General features: G+C 43.2%; 1 protein-coding gene across 4 annotated transcripts in view; it reads right to left on the minus strand.

The window, feature by feature from the left end:
• Positions 1–22,103, minus strand: part of WLS (Wnt ligand secretion mediator) — a 95,861-nt gene that overhangs the window by 6,734 nt on the left and 67,024 nt on the right. For all 4 annotated transcript variants that reach the window (XM_037024301.2, XM_037024302.2, XM_017650596.3 and 1 more), the window contains 6 exons: positions 19,303–19,471; positions 17,873–17,970; positions 17,451–17,514; positions 15,397–15,540; positions 13,949–14,032; positions 7,269–7,422 (listed from right to left, as the gene is read on the minus strand). In XM_037024301.2, the coding sequence (XP_036880196.1) occupies positions 7,269–7,422; positions 13,949–14,032; positions 15,397–15,540; positions 17,451–17,514; positions 17,873–17,970; positions 19,303–19,471 (713 nt within the window). The remainder of the gene's footprint in view (positions 1–7,268; positions 7,423–13,948; positions 14,033–15,396; positions 15,541–17,450; positions 17,515–17,872; positions 17,971–19,302; positions 19,472–22,103) is intronic.

A 22,103-nucleotide genomic window follows, 5' to 3' on the forward strand; every position in this document is an offset into this window, starting at 1 on the left:
CAGCTCGCTGCCGGCAGAGCTGGGACAAGGACCCAGATCAATGCATCTCTGCCTAACAAAATCTATACTTGAAGTGTGCTTTTAATGTACCTTGAAGGCCAACTTTTGTCCCTTAGGAATGAATATGGGGATGTGGCAGTAACACAGCAGGAGTGGGGGGGTCCCTCCATGTATCTCCAAATTCCATCAACTCCTACTTCTGCCAAGGTCTTGCTCCATCTGTTATCTCCTTCTCTCTCAGTTCCTGCTGCTTAGCGCACAAACGTGCTCAAATTGTTTCCCACGTAAGACAAAGAAAGCAACCTTTTTGAAGATGTGGTATGTTCCTTATTTAGGAGAGGAGAAGAATAAAAGGGAAAAAATTAAGAAAGGTAAAGAAAATAATTCAGTTTGTAGTAAGTCTCCTTCTCTGGTAATGATGTCAGTTCATCTCAGCTAATGAACAAGAAGATTGTTTCTTTCTGACCACTGCAAAATGAGACCCATCTCTAGCATTAGATTTAATCTCAAAGGGCTATCAATGGACCCATACCTATGGTATCACACCCTCAGGATGCTGCTGCTGCTTGAATCTAACTGCCTAGAATGCATTCTTGGGACACAGAAAGCTATAGAAACTGCACTCTAATCAAATAACGATAACCACAGCTTCGTAAGACTGGCAGCATTTAATGACAGTCATTTGTGTATATATGACTACTTGAACAAAAAGAAAGAAAATTGCTAGGCTAATTCCAAGACTGTTTCACAGAATTTGGGAGAGTCCAGGGGTCCTGAAATAGTCATGAGGGCTACCTACTTATGCCCTCATAACCACCAAGACAAATGAACACTCCATTACCCAGACATGGAAGCCAGACAGCTTCCACACCATGAGATCCTATTTATTCCTTGAGGTCCTGCACAGTACTTATTGGAGCCAAGATTCCAAAATTTATGTGTCTACCTCCAAAATTCATGCTCTTTCTTGACTTTACTCTTCTCTGTGGGTGTTTCTTCTAGTCCTATCCTGACCTCCTCCTACTCACCCTCAAAGCTAAGCTCAAGTGATAACTCTCTGTAATGAGTTCCTTGATTCACAGCAGAATGAGAACAAAGAGTGTAGTCTTTGTAAAGCTAAATTATTTCTATGCACAGGGCTGTTGTTTACTCAAAGGTTATGTCCTTCCTATATTTTGGGTGGTAATAAAAAAAGTAGGTAGTAAATTTTTTAATCTTTTACATTTTTCTAAAGAATGTAAGTAGCCAGAACATTATCTGGTATGTCATAGGTGCTCATCAAAACACCCAAGACCTGCCTGGTACAGGCCAGTCCAGACCCTCTCTGTTCTACACTGACCAGCTCCAGGCCCCAGCACTGGTGTTCTGCCCTGGGGTTTAGGAACAAACCCTCAGCTAGAGAACAGGGATGCCTTAGGACGGCTTGGCTTTTGTGATCCCCTGGTGGATGGAGCAAGTGGTTTTGGGGGTCCAGAATTTAGGAAACCTGGGTCCAGCTATTTCTCAAATCTTTTCAATCATTTAGGTAGTTTATACCAGGGTTGGGATGAGCCATTTCCCATCTACCTCCAAAGTACCTCTAGACACTTACTTAGTACAAGGATGTGGACACAAGAAAACCCAGAACTTTTGAGTGAAATCTTAGTATTATGGGCTGAATTATAACCGCCAAACTGACTTGTTGAAATCCTGTTTCCTGGCACCTCAGAATTTGACTATATTCGGGGACCGAGTCTATAAAGAGGTAATTAGGTTAAATAAAGTCATCTGGATGGGCCCTAATCCAATATGACTTAGATATTTGTAAGAAAAGGAGATTAGGATGGTACACAGAGGTGAGACTATGTGAAGATACAGGGAGAAGACAGCCAACTATGAGCCAAGGACAGAAGCCTCAGGAAAAAACAACCTTAATGATACCTTCATCTTGGACTTTCTGCCTCAAGAATTGTGAAAAAAAACAAATAAATTTCTGTTGCTTAAGCCATCTCGTCTGTGGTATTTGTTTCAGTAGCCCTAGGAGGCAGAAAGTTCCTCCCAGGGAGGTGACAGGGGTACCTCCTATCACAGTGGGGTGACAGTCAGTCTAAGACTCAGAAAACATGAATTTCACTGCCTGGGCAAGGGGAGATGAGGTCAGTGGAAGGACAGCAGCCCTGGGAGAGGCAGGAGGCAAAAGGTGCCTGACTACAAAGAGCAGAACAGGAGGTGCCAGGCTGGTGATGGCCTGTCACCTGCTTCCGATCTTCATTAGAAAAATGGGAAAAGGCTGCCAAGACCCACTTCAGAGTGTGGGTCCAGCCCTGGTGGTAAGACCAAGTCCATCTCTGCTCACAGACAGCAGGAGGCTAGGCTGGCCACAGGTGGGTCATCTAACACACACCGGGGGAAGACCTCAATAAAAGCCAGCCACTGTCAAAGCCTCATGATTCAAACTAAACATTTATTCAGGCAACAAAAGCCAAAGCCACCTTTCCTGTGAAACAGGCCACAGCAGACCTCAGAAGCCTCAGGGAGTGAAAGTGACACAGTGTGGCAGCCAGCGACCAGGACAGGGCACCCAGGATCAGTGCTCTGGCTTCCAGCAGAATGACTGTGTCAGACACTTAGTGTGAATGGAAATAGAAAGGAGCCGTGGCAATTAGAGTGTCTCCTGTTCCCTTCGTCTCAGTCATCCAGTCAGGAATTCCAACTTCCAGTTTTTTCCTAAAACCTTTGGACAAGAATTCTACAGACAAAAGAACACAAACATGAAAGCTATTATCCAGAACTGTCTGACTTCATAAGCAGATCCAACTTTTATTTTCCACTGGAGCTGGCAACCAAGTGGGTTTGGACGGTGGGCTGTGCACAGGGTGGCGAGGCTATGCCTTTTCTTCAAGCTAAGGGGTAACACCAGCCTGCTGTAACTCAGTTCCACCCGGGAGACACCCATAGCAGTTCACAAAATGGTTATGGAAACTGTTACAAAGAACAACTTCAATGAAAGGGCAACAGGAACAGAGCAGAAAATGGGAATGGTGTGTCAAAGAAAGAGGTCTACACGACCTTAGCTAAATGAAGAAAAATACATAGGCATGATTGTATATGTGTGTACACATACAATATACACTTGAAACATTATATATATATATATATATATATATATATATATATACACACATATATATATATGTATATATATGTAAAATGATTGATATGAATGTGTTTATACAACCACTGCAGCTGTAAATCAACCAACAATAAAAGGAGCCCAGGCCCCACACCCCTGCAGCACCCAACAGCTGTAAACACATCAAAGCATTCCAGCTCGGAGCTGTGCCACTGCACCCCACAGCTCAGGAGGCCACTGAGGAAGCCCTGTCTTCCAGAACAGCCTCACGGCTCCCTGGGAGCAAGGCCTGTGTCCATGTGATGCCTTTGGGCTCCAAGTTATTCCATCTTATCAAACCTAGCACAATGCCAAGTCCTGAGGTGCTCAGCAATCCGTCTCTAAGGCCACTTTACAAGACACACAATAGAAGAGAAACAAATGTAAGAGAGAAAATGCTCTTTGGAAACTGACCTTCTTTTAAACCTGCCATCCACTTTGTTCCTTTCCATCCACTGCTTGACCAAAAGGGAAAAGCAAAGGTCTATGCTCTTTGCTTTCATTTCCTTCCTACCCACTTCCTCCTGACACTTCTTGGCATCTCTCTCCACCTCCCAAACAAAGCAACCTTTCTCAATGGTTCTTTCTCTTTCTTCAGCCCCTTCAGCCTCTGCTACATCAGCAACTGCTTGCCAAGTTCCCAGAAATAAGCTTTTTCCAGAGGTCCATTCAGGATCCATCCCACGAAAGCAAGAAGCAGCACACACCTGGGAGTCATTCTCCATAGCAAGAGATCTAAATTCTTGGCTCTGGACTGTAAAAGCAAAGGGGCTAGTGGGGGACTGGGAGGGAGCCAATTTACAAATAAAAACGTCCTAGAGAAAGGAGGGAGCATGGAAAGGCTTTGGGAGGAGAAGAAATGCCACCCAGAGACCCAGAGAATAAAAATACATATATTTGCGTATTTTACATACATAACATTATGAATCCCCCCCGTAAGAGTTCACTTTCTAGGTTTCCATGTAATATTCCAAACTAGCTCTTTCCAAGCAGCTTCAAAATCTTGGCAAATGCTCCATAATTCCTAGGATACATGTGTGGTCTGGCAGCAGATGAAGAGATGAAAAGTGAGAGGAAAGTGATCAGAGAACCCAGCATGGGAGAGTGCCCTTCCAGATGCAACAGGGCACGGCCCCATGCGGGAAAGAAAGGGCACGGCAGGCTGCCCGGGGCCACGGGCTGCTGGGAAGTCACAGCTGACCAGGTCATCATTGCAGAACTGTAAAATCGTGTGACTTTTGTGTTTATGGTCAACAGGGTCCCCAAAGATCTCCCACTAAACTGCTTGAATGTTTTTCAACGGGGGCCCCACGGGCATTTGGGGCAGGACAATTCTTTCCTAGAGTCTGTTTTGCTCCTGCAGGACATTTAGCATACCTAGAATCTGGCCAGTAAATGCCAGGGGCACATCCCAGTCATAGAGACAATCCAAAATAACTATGAACATTTCCAAATACTGCTTGGCAAGGGATATAGGGATATGACGTCCTGCTGAGAACTAGCTTTTGAGCTTTCTGTGAAATTATAGACGGAGCTGTCTTCAACAAAAAAATCTGATGGGCAATAGACTGAGGGCTATTCTCAACTGCAAATTTTCCCACCTAGGAGGGCAGCTCTTGTACAGACAGAGAAGTCCTCACGAGAGCTGCCTAACACCTGGCTCACCACTCGAGCATGTGGCCCGACAGGGTGGCAGGCAGTCATCCTGCTTCTGCAGTGTTAGGCTGGCTGCAGCCTGGACTCTCACACGCCTGACGGTGCTGGAGTTAGAAATTCTCCAGTGTTTGGAAACTGACAGAGGCCAGAATCCTTACCTGTTGACAGGAAGTGCTATTCTGCCCCTTCCTTGCTAACCATAGAATTTCATGGTTCCAAAAAGACTTTAAAGAGATCATTTACAGTTGGGACAAGAAAGGTTAAGCAATTTGCCAGTAGTCACACAGCAAAAACAACCAGAAGAGTTTATGTGCATAAAGGGCTGTAGCACACAGTCAGTACTCATTAGCTATTGCCCACTAGTAATATTCCAACATCCCAGGAAGTTCAGTGATTGTTTTATGTGGTATTTCCCTGGAAGGTAAGAACTCCATTTACTGGGTTCCTTCCTGCTTAATACTCTCACGTCGAGGACCAGTCCATGTGGTTTTTGTCAAAGTTCAACAGGAAACCATGAAATGAAATCAAGATTCTTGTTCACAAGCCCAGAATCCCTTCCTGATGGCGTTATGGAGGTCTACTATTTGAGAGCTACATGCTCCCGTTTTCCATGCATAAGTAAACACTGAGTGCTAGCAGTGGAAAGAAAGTTGAAAGCTGTCTAGCTCACATGCTCAGTCTCGAAAGGAAGTCAGTCAAACTAAAGATGGGCAGGGGGTAGGTAAGCCAGAAGTCTTTATTCTTGCCCAGGACACATGGTGAAAGACAACCCAAGCTGGGTGTGACAAGAAGTCAAGGAGGAAGGAAGAGAGGCCCAATGTCTAGAATGCTCCTGCACAGATGTGGCAGTGCGGTCCCAGAGACAGACGGTGGGACGGTTGAGACCATCTGACTACCCTTGTCCCTCAGCGGACAAGCTTCTCTTCCTGTTCCACCTCTCACGTCATCAACCCTCTCCCTCGGCCCCTCTCTCAAGATTATTGGCCCATCTGTGAAATAGGAAAGCTAACCTTGAATTTTTATTTCTAAAGCATTATTTCACTCAACATTTTCAAACCACCCTTAAGAATCAGCCCTGGCCCTTCTGGAATCAGTGTTCCAGCAGGAGAGAGAAGCCAAAGGCTCACTTATCTACTCCACCTCCACAGTGTCCTGTGAACAGTGTGATCATGTTCCCCAAGGCCTGCTCCTTGGACACTGGTTCCAAAGAATACACTGCCTGGAAAAGGGTTCTAGGGCCAAAAGATTTAATAAATTGGGGAACTACTTACACCCAACCATTTAAAAAGACTCACAATACAAATTAATGTACTAAAGGTATTAAGATACCTTTCACCAAAAACCTCATGAATGCTGATTAAAACCCCAGTGATTCTCAAACTCATCTGACTACTAAAACCTATCAACAACCTATGGCAAGAATGTTCTCTTGAATGTAATTTGATGGATTACAACTGGGGTGATCAGGAATAGGCTTCAAGAAGGGTGAAGCATTCTGAATGGGCCCAAAAGATGCACAGGGTTTCATCAGGCCCAGATGGAGGCAAGTCACAAATCCACTCATTCAACACGCACTCGCTGAGCACCTATCAGCAAGGCCAACCCTCGGTTCCGCAACGCACACGCAGGCCTGAGGGCCCCGGTGTCTGCTCCATGGCAGGGTGAGGAACACTGGCTCTGATCTGAGAAAGAGCACAGTATATTTGGAGAAAAAAAGAAAGCAGGTGCAAAAAAGAGAAGAAAGAATACGAGTGGAGCCCAACAGTGTGGGGCTAAATAGTTAAAGAACAAGGAGGTATCAGATCAGTTGTCTACCAGGCCACCTATTCCAAGTGAACAGTGTTGCCTAGGCAGTGATATTCCTTTCCTTGGCCATGGCTGGCAGAGGATCCCCCATTCCTTCTGTGGGCCTCAGCTTCTGCATCTATCAGGTGACCAGACTGGCTGAGTTCTCCGAGCACCTTGCAGTATCAGCATCAAGGAGCAGCCAGCACTCGAGGAGAGGAGGGCTATGGGGACAGAAGAGCTACGGGTTTGCTCGCATGCCAACGAACAGTCTTGCAGAGCAATGAGCAGGAGAAAATAAAGGCAGCTCCATCTTCAACTCTGAAGGTCTAACCCCCTCCACCTGACACCTTAGCTAATGCTTCTCAAACTAGAAAAATAAGTGAGACTTATTTTTCGACAATTTTGCTCAAAAAACTGAAAGCAAACTTAAATTTTGTACTAAGACTGGGACACAGGTTAGACTAAAATATATTTTAAAGATTAAAAAATGAGGACTTAAAGAGGTTTCTGCTTGTGCCGGCTTTTCGTCTTAGGGCTCCAGGGTCCCTAGGGGTGCCGACTGACACGTGGAGGGAAGGTCTGACTGGGAGAGCCACTGTCTCTGCTACTTACGTCTTGTAAAGACAGAAGCCCAATTATCCTGAATAAAGCTGCGTTGGAGACTGGAACTCACCATTGGACTGGTCATCCCCGTAGTTCTTATGGGATGGTGCATACAAGAACATCAAGGCAAAGACATACAGGTTCCACATCCCATAGATGCCTGTGAAAAAGGCGCTGTTCACTTGGACTGTGACGCCGCCCCACTTCCAGTGGCCTTCAGTCACCTACAGAAAAAGGACAGTGATGTTCAATTGTTACCAAGATGAAACCTAACACCAACCCAGGAAACTAACCAACACAAAAACCAAGTCTCTTCTACATATGGGAAAAGTAAACAGCCATGAAAGGCTCCATGTTCTAATCTGAATCATACTGGTATGAACTAAGGTTCACTGAGGGCTTATATGTGTTAAGCACAAAGTCAAGTGATTTTCACCTTGCTTGCACATCAGAATTACCTGGGGAGTGTTTCTTCTAAAACAGCAGTGTATGGTTTTCCCTAATCCCAAGAAATTGTATTTGAGTCTAACATTTATCCACAATTCTAATTCTTCCTCTGCTATCAGTCTTCCTGGCTAGATGTAAACTCCCTGTTCTGGTTTATTTACTGCCATATCTTCAGTGCCTGATTCACCACAAGGATGCAATGAAGAAAGGATTTAATAAACAAATGAATCCTTAGAGGGAGCAGTTTTCCTTAGTGGGCAGCATGGGGAAGCAGAAAGAAGAGGGCTGAAGTCAGAGATGCAGATTCAAATCCAGGCTCCATTGTTCTGCTTAGTCTAAGAGAAATATGATTAAGACTCTGAACTTCAGTTTCTTTAAGTGCAAAACAAAACCTTGTGGGGTTACTGAGGAGAATTAATAAATGTATTTCTAGAAATTTCCTCTCCTGGCACCCAGTAAATGCTCAATAAATCTTATTTATATAATGTCACACTCTATGGAAGTCACTTCTGAAGGAATTATGTAGCTTTCCTATGCTTTACAATTCAGCAAGCATGTTCTGAGCCTGCTTTTGTCTGCGTTGATGATTTGGTAATTGTTTTAAGGGCTATCTGATGACATGTGGATATGCTAAGAACTGTCAACAGAACCTAATGAGCCAGTGCACATAATACTTTGTGCTAGCTCTGAGATCAATGAAAGGATTTTGACCACTTCTGCTTGCAACAGGAAATCTTAAATGGGAGTAAAACAAAGTATTGGACAGATGCTCCTGTGATCACCTAATGAAGCTGTGTTACAGAAGCCATCTCTAGAAGGCCCTTCTTCGAGGAGCTGCAATGTGAAATGGCAAACGACAGCTCAATGTTATGACTTTAACAAGCAGGTTGATTTCACCTCCTGTTTATGAGGTAGTACATCTATATTAATTTGGTGCTCTCGTTATAACCCATCACTCACTAGGGCTCCAAGCATAATAAAGCTTTAAGTATAGGAATTTCCTTTTGAAAGACCCAGGCTGTCACTTAACCAGGTTAGATGGTTATAAATGCATCAGTTTTGGTGGACCCTTGATGCTACACAAACTTTCATACACAAACCAGTATCATCACCTCTTATTTAAAATGATTTACTTTATGCGACATGCTCAGGAATGTTTTTTGCAAAGGATTCCATAAGCATCACTGATTTTAGAACAATGTACCAGCACTGAAGCTACTTAGGTTATTTCTTAGAAGTGAATCACTCTTCTTAAGTACAGAACATCCGAACTTTATAAAAATTACAGTATTTAGAACATATGTAAGATGACTTTTAATGCACACAATGCAAGCGGAGAGGAAACCTTAAGATAGTTCCTGGAAATATATGTACCTGCTGTCATAACAAAGGGGGCTCTTTTGTATATAATTAAGGAGGGGAGGCTAGGTCGGGTGAACTATAGGTAAGATGAGGAAGGCAGTTCTTATTTTCTTCAGTTCTGTTAAGACAGTGGCCCCCCCAGCTATAGGAAGGGCCTGTAGGAGACCCTACTTCCTGTTACATAAGCTGGGAATACTAAGTATTGCCAGTTTTGCTGAAATTGATCCTTGCTGGGATGGGCAAGACTGATCTAAGGAACACCCACCTGCAGCCTGGTACACAATGGTATTCAGCAGACAGATGTTTGTTGAATGAATATGGGCAAAAGTACAGGGACATGTAGGAATGCCAGTGCAAAAATACATGGACAGAAACAGTTAATCGTACGAATATCTGATTGAAAAGTAAAGAGAAAATACTGAGGTCCTTAGTAAATCATAATAATGACACTTAAAGGGAAAAGGTCAGTGGGTAGTATTATTTCATTTACACATCACTCCCGACTGTATTTCTTTATTATCACTTAAAGTCAATAATTAACATGGACATTAACAAAGCTAAGACTTTTTGAAATAATAACAAGGATATATATAATAGTTAACACTTACTCAATGCTAATGATGTGTGAGGCGCCATACTAAGAATTTTACATGGAAGTTATTATTTAGTTTTAATAACAACTCTATGAGGTAAGTAGGTAGGCAATACTTATACCCAACAAATGGGTGAACTCTGATGCAGGAAGGTACATTATCCTGCCAAGATTGCTCAGCCAGAAAGTCATGGCTCTGGTTCCAAGAGGCATTCCTAAGCATTTATTCAAGAATAGGAATATTATCATAAATATGATAATTCTTGCAACAAGGAATCTTAAATGGGAGTAAAACAAAGTATTAGACAGATGTTTAAATGGGAGTAAAACAAAGTATTGGACAGGGTGAGTCTCTTAAATTAGCATATGAGGCAACTATTGTATAAGGTCAAATTTCCTTTGAAAATTCACTTAACTGACCTAATGCACTACATATATGTAATATGTACTATATGTAATATGCAAAGCATGTAATATATATATATATATATATATATAACATTATGATCTATTATGTGAACTATGGACAGTGTACACACACAGGTTTGTATATTCAAATCCATATAGTAATATATGTGCGCTATGCATCTAGATACAGTGATGTATGATACACCATAAACTGGATATATGCAAAATACAATTTTACAGTAGAACCATACAATGGGGACCACATAGGCACTGAGACTGACTGAGGAAACAGCAGGTTCATGCCCCCATTTCATGTCTGCTTTGAAACATATACACGTTGTTTAAAATCGTGTTGCAGAATTACCCATACTGATTAATTTGTAATCTCTAAATGTGTTATTTCCTGCTAAGGGCAAAGAATTGAATTTGCGTAAATGAACTGTACACATAGTATCATTGTACTGTTGGGAGACTCTTGTTTTCCCCTCTTGTCTCTCAATTATTCATGCCTAATACATCCTGAAGTGGGCACATTCCCACCAATACGTACCACAATAAGCCGCCTTGACACAGCAGGCCTTGTAAATCCAAAATGTTATTAATGCCAAGGCAGAGAGGTGACAGGCACCCCCATTTAGCTTTCAGAGAGAAAAATCAGGTAGCCCCAAACCCCAAACAAAAAGAAAAAAAAAGAAAATCATCTCCTCCCTTCTGCGTAAGTCTTATTTCTGAAAGTCCCTGTTTTTCCTGATCTAACATTTGAACAATTTACTTTTGTGTGAAACCACCCAATTATACCCCTGGAGCCAAGTGAAGGTCAAATCCTTTACACCCAGTAGTCTTGACAACCAACATTCCACTTAACAACAAGATTTCCAAATCCTGGACACCGGCTCTCTTACCGGAAACATTTCCTCTGTAAGTAACAGAATGAAGTGGTCACACACATACAAAAGAGCTGGGGACAGGCTCTCTGGGAGTTTGCTGCATGTGGGCTTGACCTGGATGTCAGGCACCTGGGGGTCTCCTTAGTGGAAGTTGGTGACCTTCTCCCCTGCAGTGCACTTCTGTTCCCTACTGCCTGCCACCTCTAAATGGAATGCCTCTTTCTTTTCTGGAGAGAAGAGACTAAAATACCAGGCTATGATGTACCATCTCTTCGTTGCTATGACTGAGGCCATTAAAATGGCAGGCATTAAAAGACTGCACCTCAGGACCCAGCTACAAAGCTTCAAGGTCACTGCATTCCACAGCTTCCCGTCGGCCTTTCATTCCTGGCCTCAGAGTTTCAATATCCTGGCAAGATCCCCTTGCATTATATTTCATGGGGCTTAAATGCAAGCTCTCCCAGCAAGCTGGAGAGTATAATGGGAGTTTTAATACATTCCTTTTACCTAAGGCTGGGATCTATTTCAAAAAGTTACCTAATAGGTTTTCTTTCAGGTGAGCTCATTGCTGAGACATTCCAAAATGACATTATAAAATAAATCCTCTGATGACTATATTAATACAGTACCTGGGACACTGAGAGTTATGCCTGAAAATGTCTCAGATATCTATAAATAAACCTTAAAAAAAAATAACCCAGCAGGAGGAATGTGAGGAGCTAATGGAATCCAAAAGACCTCATTGCTACCCCCTTAGAGCTGAAATCTACTCCAGGCTGACGGTGGCAGCAGATATAAAAAGCCAGCCACAAGCTGAAGCATGTTAGAAAATACTGGTGCAATGCAATCATCTTTTTCTTCAGAGAAAAGTCACAAAGTCTGCTCCTTGGAAGACTGGCATCCTTTGCTTTAAAAAGGTGCACTAATTACACAAGAACAAAGTTAAATTCAGGCAACCTGGATCTGACTTAAAGATCAGCCTCTTGACTTCATAGTGTCGCTTCCTGATGTCAGATGAAAGGGCCTCTACAGAGAAGAGAGTCAGTGGGACGAGGTGTAGGAGAATGACCACCACTTTCTAAAGGGCAGAAATGTGTCAGGACCAGAAGTGCCCTTTCTGTCTGGCTTGTTGAAAACACATTTTGGGAGTCCCTGGAATGCCCCAGCCTGCGCTCCTTGGGGTTCCGCTTGCCCAAGCAGTGTGCCCTGCTTTACTATAGGCCTTAGTACAGAACCGGCTGGATTAAGTGTCCCAGGGCATTACCACGGGACTGGAGGACTGGAAAGCACTTTGGTCACACAAGGGAATCAGCCAAGGGATAAGTCAAGCCTCAGACATCCTTGTTTGAGCCTCAGCTGGTTGAATAAAAAACTCATTCAGAATGCGAAATATTTTTACTGCACTTGGGGTGGAGAGTGAAGTTTCCAAGGTTTTATAAACAAACAGTCTGATACAAACACAGCACTCTCATAGGTCAAAGCAGATGTAAGCACAGACCTTAGGAAGATGTGTATTTTACTTTTTCCCACATTCACATCAGTCTTGGGCAGCAGCACTAACGCTGCCCAGTGGGCATAGCCTACAGGGCCCTGGGGCCCCTAACCTGGGTCACAGACACTCTTGGATGTCCTGGATAGAATTAAGGGGTCCATGAGCTGGGACGAGAAAAATATCACATCTTTATTTTCAGTCTCTAACTGAAAGTTGCCATTTCTTTTAAATATGAATGTAGAAAACAAATCCCCATAATGTTAGCACTACCTGTAATCATGTCACCAACAGAAACTGTGATATTTTCATATCAATTACAGTTACAGATACGTATCTGTAATATCTGTAATGTGTATAATTGCAAATATCTACCTACCTATATGATTCCCTTTGAAATTCATAGTGTTTTATTGTACTCACTTAAAAACATCCGAAGAAGAGGCCCATAGCCTTCACCAAGTTGTCCAAGGGGTCCATGACACAAAAAGGATGCCCTCTGCAAGAAGGCAACCTGCCAGTAGAATGGAGCAAGTCTTGTCCCTAGGCTCTATCTGCACTACTAACACTTTCAGTTTTGGCCAAACACAGGAATGACAGAACAGTTGGCAAAAAAAGTCAAATTGACCAGGTTTGGTTCCTAACGGTTTATGTCCTTTGGCACAGCATGCACCGTCCCTGCCATTCATGCTCACAGTGTGCCTCGCACCCTGTGAGTCCCTTTCTGAGCATTACTTCGTATGACCCTTACAGCCACCTTCCATGGGTGGCAGTAGGAGTATAGCCACCTTACAGATAAAAATAATTAAACCTTTGAGCTGTTACGTAATCCATCCACAGTCCCACCCAGCTAGAAAGCAGCATAAATAGGAAATGTCTGTAAGGCCATGTGACTCCATATTCCAGCAAACTGGGGTAACAAGTGCTGCCCTACTCCCACACAGGACTTTTGGGTGAAGCCCAGAAGAATAACAGATACATAATACGTCACATATAAACAGCACCATTCATTTCCAAAACAAGTTACCAGTATTTTAAAATTATTATCACTACCATTATTGACATTCTCAAGTATATCAAAATTTGAGTTTTGGAAATACCCAGCAGAAAACCACAGTTCTATCAAGGGGACTTCTAGATTATATTTCATGTTGAAGTGGCAATATAATGATTACAAAGAATGGCTGAAAGGCTGTAAAAGGATCTAGGTTAATGCTAGATAAGGATCGAATCAAATCAGTGCTTGATTGTTGGTATCTGCTACAGAGCTTGAAAAGAATTCTCTTATGTAAATGAAACAAGTACCCTTCAATCTGGCTACAGGCTTTTAACTTACTCCGCAAGTTTTTCCTTCTATGAGGCTGTACTAAAAGGGGAAATTCAGTCCATTTCTGGCCAGGTGGTAACAAGCCCCAGAGTGGAGAAGCCTAAGAAAACACAGCTTGGTCAGCTGCCCAGCACTATAGCTGCTTGTCTCCTTTCTCAGTAGCTCCATAGAATTCTCTGTGCAGAGTAAAGGTACCTTTCCAGGGACATTCTCACCTTGACCTCCCAGGTCCACTTACCTGACTAACAATGAAGAAAATGACAGTCATGGCAGCACAGGCCAGGGTGATGAGCATGAGGAACTTGAACCTGAAAATTAGCCCCTATGAGGAAAGAAAGAGTAGTTGTTAACATTCCACTGCCTACCACAAGTCCTTTCTTAATATATAACTCTATACAAAGCTTATTTTATTTTATTTCTTTAAATCAAGTGTTTTCTGTTAGATTATAGCTGATATGCAATATTTCATTGGTTTCAGATGTATAACATAATGGCTCGATAATTATATACATTACTAAATGCTCACCATGGTGAAAGAGGTGAATTTTAAATATATCTATAAAAACCAAATCCCTAAGAGTGACTGTAGAATGATTGCATGTAGGAACTTTCCTCCTGCAGAGGTGAATGTAGCTGAAAAATTTATCAAGCTGAGTATTTCCTATGTGTTTATCTGTCATGAAACAGTGATACTGGAGCCTGGGAAATTATATTCATGGCACGTCATGAGGCTGCTAATTTTCCTGCTAAGCTGGTTATGCTTCTCTGCAAGGGTTCAAAGTTACCAAATCCAAGTTTTCTGTGGTTGTAATGAAATTCTGCTCCAGTGAACAAAATGAAATGTGCATATTAATTGACATGAAGTGGATCTGGTTGAATTTTTTCATGTGTCACTCCAGCTCTAGCAACAGGCAAAGCTTCAGAACCTGCCAAGAGCTTCCTGAGACAAGGATTTAAGAAGGCAACCTGTGTTTCAGGGAAGAACCCCTCTTATTCAGGGACTCTTATTTGCAGATTGATTCATATAAAAACTCTATGATCCTGCAGTTTGTTTCTCTTGCCACAGAGGAATTAGGCCCGTGTCTCCCAGGACAGCCACTTAGGCATGAGCCCAAGGGTTTTGAAAATACAAGAATGTGTTGCCTGCATTAGAGATTTGAGGATGTTGAATTTCTCTTCGATGAGGCATATGCTATATAAACAGAGATTACTGAACTCTATCTGAGCACCTGCTTGATATTTTAGAAAAATGTGGCCTAATATAGTCTGGAAATCAGATCACCTGGGCTGAACCCCAGTCTTAAGGCTGACTCTCAGCAAGGAAACCTTACCTAAAGCCTCACCCAAGCCAAATCCCAAATCTACCAGAGTCAAATCTCCCACTGAGTATGCACCTACATTCCATCCCAAAGCTGAAGAACCTGCTCAACAAGTTCAGTTCTTACAGAGGATAGAAAGACATTTATACCACAAAAACTTCAAGATTTAGATGGGCCAGCTGGATGCTTGTCAGAGTAGGAGTTAGCCTCTTGTTTTGCCCAGAGATCACATCTGACATGAGGGTCTCTTAATGTGTATTTGAAATAAAGGCTTCTCATCTCCAGGTGCATGTGTGGGTGTGTGTGTAACAGATGGAGCAGGCAATACTGAGCACCAGTTCCTGAATAAGCTGAGACATTTGCTCACCTCATAGTGCATCCGCCGGACTTTGCTCATGGCTGGCAAGCTGGACTGCTTCCCACTGATGTTTCGGAACACCTGAAACACCATGAAGCACAGAAACAGGAAGTAGAGGCAGAGACAGATCCCAGCCACAATGATGAAGGCCATCTGATGGCGGGCTGTAAAGGAAACGTCAGGCTAGCCAAGGACACAGGCACTTCTCCCCGAGCTCTGCTGGCAATATGCTCCCAATATTTAGGCAATTTTCAGGGGGATGAAATATTAAAACCTAGCACTCTAATGCCAGTGATAGAAGTTTTCTGCCACAAAAGGACCACAGAGAGGAATGTTTCAAACTGCTTTTTAAGATAAATAATAGGAGGACTAGAGTCTTGCTTATTACAAGTGCAGACCTCAGGGCCCACTCAAGACTTACTGAATCAGAATCTGCCTTTTACAAGGTCTCCAGGCGATGCACAGTAAATTTGAAAAGCACTAAAATACTGGATATTGGTTACAAAATATTGATCAGGGGGAAAGCTACATTAAAATCACTGGAAGAGTTAAAATGCAAGTACCCACATCCCACTGCAGATACATGGAATCAGATCTTCCAAGGGCTAGGAAACCAAGTATAACAGGGAAGCACTGGGCTAATCCCTGGATTTCCTAAGAAGGAGACTGAGATACCCTGGAACTGGGAGGAGACGGAGCAGGGGCTGAGTGCCACAGCAGTTGTAAGAGCCACTGGGCATGGCCCTGAGGTTGTTTGCAGTGTTCTGTCCCCTCAAGAAAAATTCTGTCAAATGGAACAGGGAGCAGAAGGACAGAGGGCCACAGTGGGAGCTGAGGGTGGGGAGAGCATGAACTCTGAGACCCACCAGGGCAACTCTGAAACCTATCTTTAAAACTCAATCTGAGAACAATCAAGGCTTGGGGTAGAGTGAGCTGGCTGGGGAGGCAGCTGACCCAAATCCAGCTCCTTTCTGCTACAACTCTACCCAAGATGCATTATTTTCAAATATTTTAACAAGTGTGAACTCAGAGTGTATATTTAATTAAACAGTACGTTTAATGCAGTTTCTCCTCCTTGCCTAAAATCAACAGTACCCTGGAATGAAGGGAATATAGTTATTTGATGCAGGACCTGAAATGTTATTTGCCACCCTGGTCCTCCACTATATCTGTAGAATGAAAGGATTGAAATAGATTTAACATTATAAATAGTCCCTGTGTTGGACAGCTGACATTTTTTAGGTGGGGCATGGGGGAAAGACAGAGCTCAAATTCTCTCATCTTTAAGGTAATGACACTACTAGTTTAGCTTGCGCACAAAGTTCTTGTGATACTAAGAAGTCCACAGAAACATTGTGGCACATGACAAATTATTACCCATCAAGAAAGAATATAACCCAAGCCTTTCTCCCTTCTCCAGAGGAGCATCTTATTCTCCTGAAGCACTTAACATATTATTCAGGAAGATAAAATATTTAAATCCGGTGTCCTAAAAGGGATAAGCTAAGACTGTCACTTCTGTTTCATGAAGATGACACAGATGGACTTTATGCCAACCAACCAGAAGCCTATATGGCTCCTCTGGAACTAATCCCCTTAGCCTTATCTCCAACTGGTCTCAGGAATGAACAGCGGCGGCATGGTGTGCCAGTGCACCAAGGTCACGGCAAGAAGTCTTGCACACAGTCAACTTCAGAAACAGGCTCCCCCACGGAGCCCCAGAGATGAACCTCCGAGGCTCTAGGAAAAGCTATTCATGCTTCAGACTGCAGTAAACAAGTGTATCACAGCTAATTTAGACAGGCTGCGGTAAGACCAGCAACTCCAATCCCTCTGCTGTGCAGATGTGAAGCAACTTCCTTGTTTCGCCTGCTCTCACCCAGGCTTACAAGCAAGCACTAATTCTTCTCATTATTTGCCTGAATTGTGTCATTATCATTGGTCTGGGGATCAAGGATCTGGCTGAGCACATATGGAGAACATGAGAGGGACTTAGAAAAAGATTCTGGGGATTGGGTGGCTAGAGGAAGAAATAAAATCCCGAGCCCGTCAAGGAAGGATACAGCCAGCTCTGTCCCCACATCGGTAGTCCAGATACTGTAGAAAGGATTCGTGAGTTGTACCCCTCTGCAAGAGAAACAGCAAGAAAGGCAAAACATAATTGACACAGAAGCAAAGGGAAACTTCCTTTTTACATATTCTTAGCTTTTCAGCCAGAGGGGTGGGGGCTGTTATTGAGATTTAAAAATCACAGAACACTTAAAGACAAATGTAGTTGGAAGGACACAATTAACCCAAATGTTCTGTATCTATAATGACCTTTTCCTTTGATTAAATCCAAGTCCTATCTGATGACGTGACTATGTCCAATGCTTCCGTCCCACTGGTCCCAACCACCCTTCTCCTTTCCAAACATTCCTCCTACAGAGCAAGGGTGGACACCGTGATGCGCATTTCAGCCTGGAGTCCCAAGGGGCCTGCTCACCTCTCACACATGTCGAATATGAAGAGGCAGAAAGAGCCAATAGCAATTGGTCCGACTTGCTTCCAATACCCTGCTATGTGATTCCGCTCATGTTGATCCTGGGGAAAATCAGTCAAGAAACGAGACAAAGATCGGGGAGCGCGAGTCAACTCTAAAGGCGACTCAGGCATTCAAACAATCCTTGCAGACCACCTCTCGTGTATCAAGCACCACGGTAGACTCCAGGCACACATTAATGAGTAAGACCAAAATCTCTGTCCTAAAGAGATCACTTTTGTCTGCCCATCCATAAGGGCTGTCATAGTCATAAGAACAGGATGCTACAAAACCCAAAGAAAGGACTTGGGTTCTAGGGGCACAGATTTTGTTGTCCACAAAAGAACTCATGCAGAATTAAATTCCCATGTGACTTATCACTTGTGTTTATTAAGGTGGGGTGGTCCCCAAAGGACAAAATAAGGACTCTAAGACATTAAAATACATCAAGTGTAAGAGGTTCCTTATGGTTAGGAAAACAGATATATGCTCTCCCTTATCTTCCTTAAAAACAAGGGTGGTCTCTCTTCATAGATATACAAAGACGTTAAGAGAAAATGAAGGAATGTAAAATGAGAAACTAGAGAGAGGCAAAAAATGTGTCTTAGCATCCATCTGGAGCCCAGATAAGAGTCCACACTAGCACCCACTAGTCCCTGAGCAGTCCACCCGGCTGCTGTCCGGCTGGAGTCCTGGGGTCCTCACACTTCCAGTCCCTGCTGCCGAGGGCACATTCTCAGGGAGTCACTGCTCTCCCGGAAGAGCTGCAAGGCTTCAGGAGCAATGATCAAACCATAATGGAATTTAAAAACAGTCTGCTCTACTATTTTCTACAATGAATCCCATGAGCCTGACGTGAGGACCACACTCTAGTTGGCATATCGTCTTAACCACAGCGTGATGACTGCACCATTCTTATTTTTATCCATGATACCTTTAATCCCTTCTGAAACATGATTTGGTGTCTGTGCTGAGACCAGGGAGGTCAGTATTTCAGGGTCATAGAGGTTACTGGGCCGCCTGGTCAAACGGCCAGCTGGAAAGCATGTGGCCCACATTCCCTGCTGGTTACTTTGGTTCTGGGGGCAAAGAGAGCTTAAGCCAAAGGACAGGAAATAGTGATGATCATTAACATTTGTCTGTTTGCTTTCTGCTAAATACTTCCTCATATTATGTCACTTAAATCTCACAAAAAGTCTATCCATGAGGCCTTTAAAACCCATTATATAGATGAGGAAGCTGAGATTCAGAGTGAAGACACTTGCCTATGGCCACTCAGTGAGTTAGTAAGCAGTGAAGCAGGCATTTGAACCACGGGTCTAACTCCAGAACTCACTCCTGTAACTACCGGTTTATTCTGCCCCAGCCACTGCCCCTTCCCCAGGAGCTCTTACCATCATGTGCTCGCCACAGAAGATGACCCAGAAGGAGAGAAGCATTGCATAGAAGATGCCCTGTCGGATGTCACCAAACAGCAGCATCCAGGTCCAGTCAAACCCAATGGAAAACCATTCCACTGGGATATTAATAAAAGTCATGGAAATCCCAAGGGCAAAGATGACTCTGATGGTGAGAAAGTATCAGGAAAATCATTTTATTCATCTAGGAGACAGATTTTCAAAAACCAGAACCCAGTTTGGGGCACTGAGATGTCACACATAGGGATGGAAGCCATGAGACCAGTTTCTTAGCTCTCAGAGTTTCTACACAGAGAAGCGGAATGAAGGAGTGTTACATTAACCTGTCTGTACCACCGAACCTCACCCTCTTAATGCCTTGAACTTTATTTTGGTGCCGCCTCAGATTAAAGGCTTCCTACAACATTTTTACCCTCCCTTGCCTTCTTAATCAGATAACTGAATAGAATTATCCTCTCTTACCTACTCTAGTTATCATTAACCTGATCAGTCAGAATGCTATTATTGTCATGGTATCCTCAGCAACTGTGGATTACCTAGGCATATTTCTTTCACTAATAAATGACTCCAGGCAATATGAAATACAAATTCTTTCAGATGCTTGTTTGGATTTTACTTTGCTTTTCCCTGCCACACTATTAATTGCTACTTCTCTATCAAAGTATCATTCACTTTGTCAATGAATATTTCTATTTTCATTCATACCTGTGAAATACACATGTTTATTAAGTATGATCATGTACTGGGCATTTTCTAAGGGCTACAGATACCTACATGAATAGGACCAGTTCCTTCACTCATGGAGATACACACTCAGTCACTCAGTGATGTACCAGATATAAGTGTGGGAAGTGACACAACAGAAGTATGCACAGGTTGCTACTGGAACTTCTAACTTTGACAGAGACAGAAATTGTGAGTTGTGAGTCAAAGTTAGGGAGGTGGAAGGGTGTTCCAAGCAGAGGGAGGAGCCAGGGTGGAAGCACAGAAACCTGGAACAGCCTTAAGCATTTGGGGATCTGCAGGTAGCACATATCAGGAAATGTCAGAACTTGTCAGAGATGGAAAAAAGGCTGAGCTCATGAAAAAACTTGCATAGTTTAATATGGAATTTGAAATTTATCTTGAAAGGATGGAGGATCCAATAAGAAGGTTGAAAAATACTCAGCATTGAAAAACTCATATTTATTCAATATGAATAAATAGCTTCTACTATGTGCCAGTCACTCTTCTGGGTGTGAGGATACAGCAGTAAACAAAGCAGGCAAGAAGCCTGCTCTGTAGATGCTTGTATTCAGATGGGGTGAGAAGTGATGTATGGGGGGAAAGATAAGAAATAAAGAGAGTATGAGTATTATGAAGAAAAGTAAAGCAAGGTAAGAGAATGAAGAGTGATAGGGGGCTATTTCACATAAGGTGGACAGGAAAAAGCCTCTAAGGTAAGAGACATTACAACAGGGCCTGTTGGAAATGAGGAACTGAGCCACAGAGATATCTGGGGAGTAGCATTTCAGGGGACAAGAACGCACGTGCAAAGGCCCTGAGGAGAGAGCATGCCAAGAATGTCCGGGCACAAACAAGAGGGGATGGTGGGTAGCAGAGAGGATAGATGAAATCAGGGGTGGCAAGGATCCAGATCACCAAAGGCTTTATAGGCCAGGGCAAAAGGAAATGAAAGGCCAGTAGGGAGCTTGGAGCAGAGGAATGACATGGTCTGATTTATACTTAAAGGGAACACTTGTTTGCTGTGGCAGATCGTAGGGAGGAAAATGGTGGAAACACGGAGAGCAGTTGAGAGGCTATTTCCAAAAACCCAGGCGAGAAATGATGGTGAGTTAGATTAGGGTGGTAGCAATGGAAACAGTGAGCTTTTCTGGTGGGTTGGATGAGGGGGGTGTGCAAAAGAAGAGACATAAAGGATGATTCCTACATATGTAGTCTGAGCAGCTGCAAGGATGGAGTTGCCATTTCCTAAAATGGGGTGCCTGGAAGAAGAGCAAGTTTTAAGTGGGAGGAAATCAGGTGTTGTCCTCTGCATCTGCTGTCTTTCTGTGCGAGCACAGATGGAACATTTGGGTCTAGAGTTGGGAGAGGCTGTGGTTGAGGATATGTATTAAAAGTCATCAGAGTATAGATGAATTTTAAGGCCACGAGACTCGATGAGATCACCTGGGAAATCAGCATAGCTAATAAAGAGAAGAGGTCCAAAGACAGCCCTGGCTGCAAAGTTTAAGAGGTTGGAAAGATGATTGGAAACAGCGACGGAATCTGAGCGACGGTCAGCAAAGCAACGCAATGACCATGAGATGAGTGGAGGAGGCTCTGTGAGATAAAGGGAGTGGCCAGTTGGGTCAAATGCTGGTGAGGAGTCAAGAAAAGGGAGGACTGAGAAATGACCATTGGATTTGGAATATGGAAGTCCTGGTGATTCTGTCAAGAGCAGTTTTAACGACGGGGTGGAATGAGATGATGAAAGAACAGGAGGAGAAGATAAACAGACAAGATTTTTTAAGGAGCTTTGTTGTAAAGAGAAGCAGAAAAATGGTGTGGTGGATTCAGAGGAAAATAAGGAAAAGAAGAGTTTTGTCTAAGAATAAGAGATGGTATAAATGTGTTTGTGTATTAGTGTGAATAATGCAGCAGGAAAGAAAAAGTCAATAATGTGGGAGAGAAAGGGGATCTATCTACAGGAGCACTGCCTTCTGGAGTCAGAGGGGCTGGGCCTGGTTAGGAGCACGGCAGTTTGTCCCCTGTGACAGAGAGAAATACCTGATTCA

Source organism: Manis javanica, chromosome 4 (genome assembly GCF_040802235.1).
Source record: "Manis javanica isolate MJ-LG chromosome 4, MJ_LKY, whole genome shotgun sequence".
NCBI classification, from domain to species: Eukaryota; Metazoa; Chordata; class Mammalia; order Pholidota; family Manidae; genus Manis; species Manis javanica.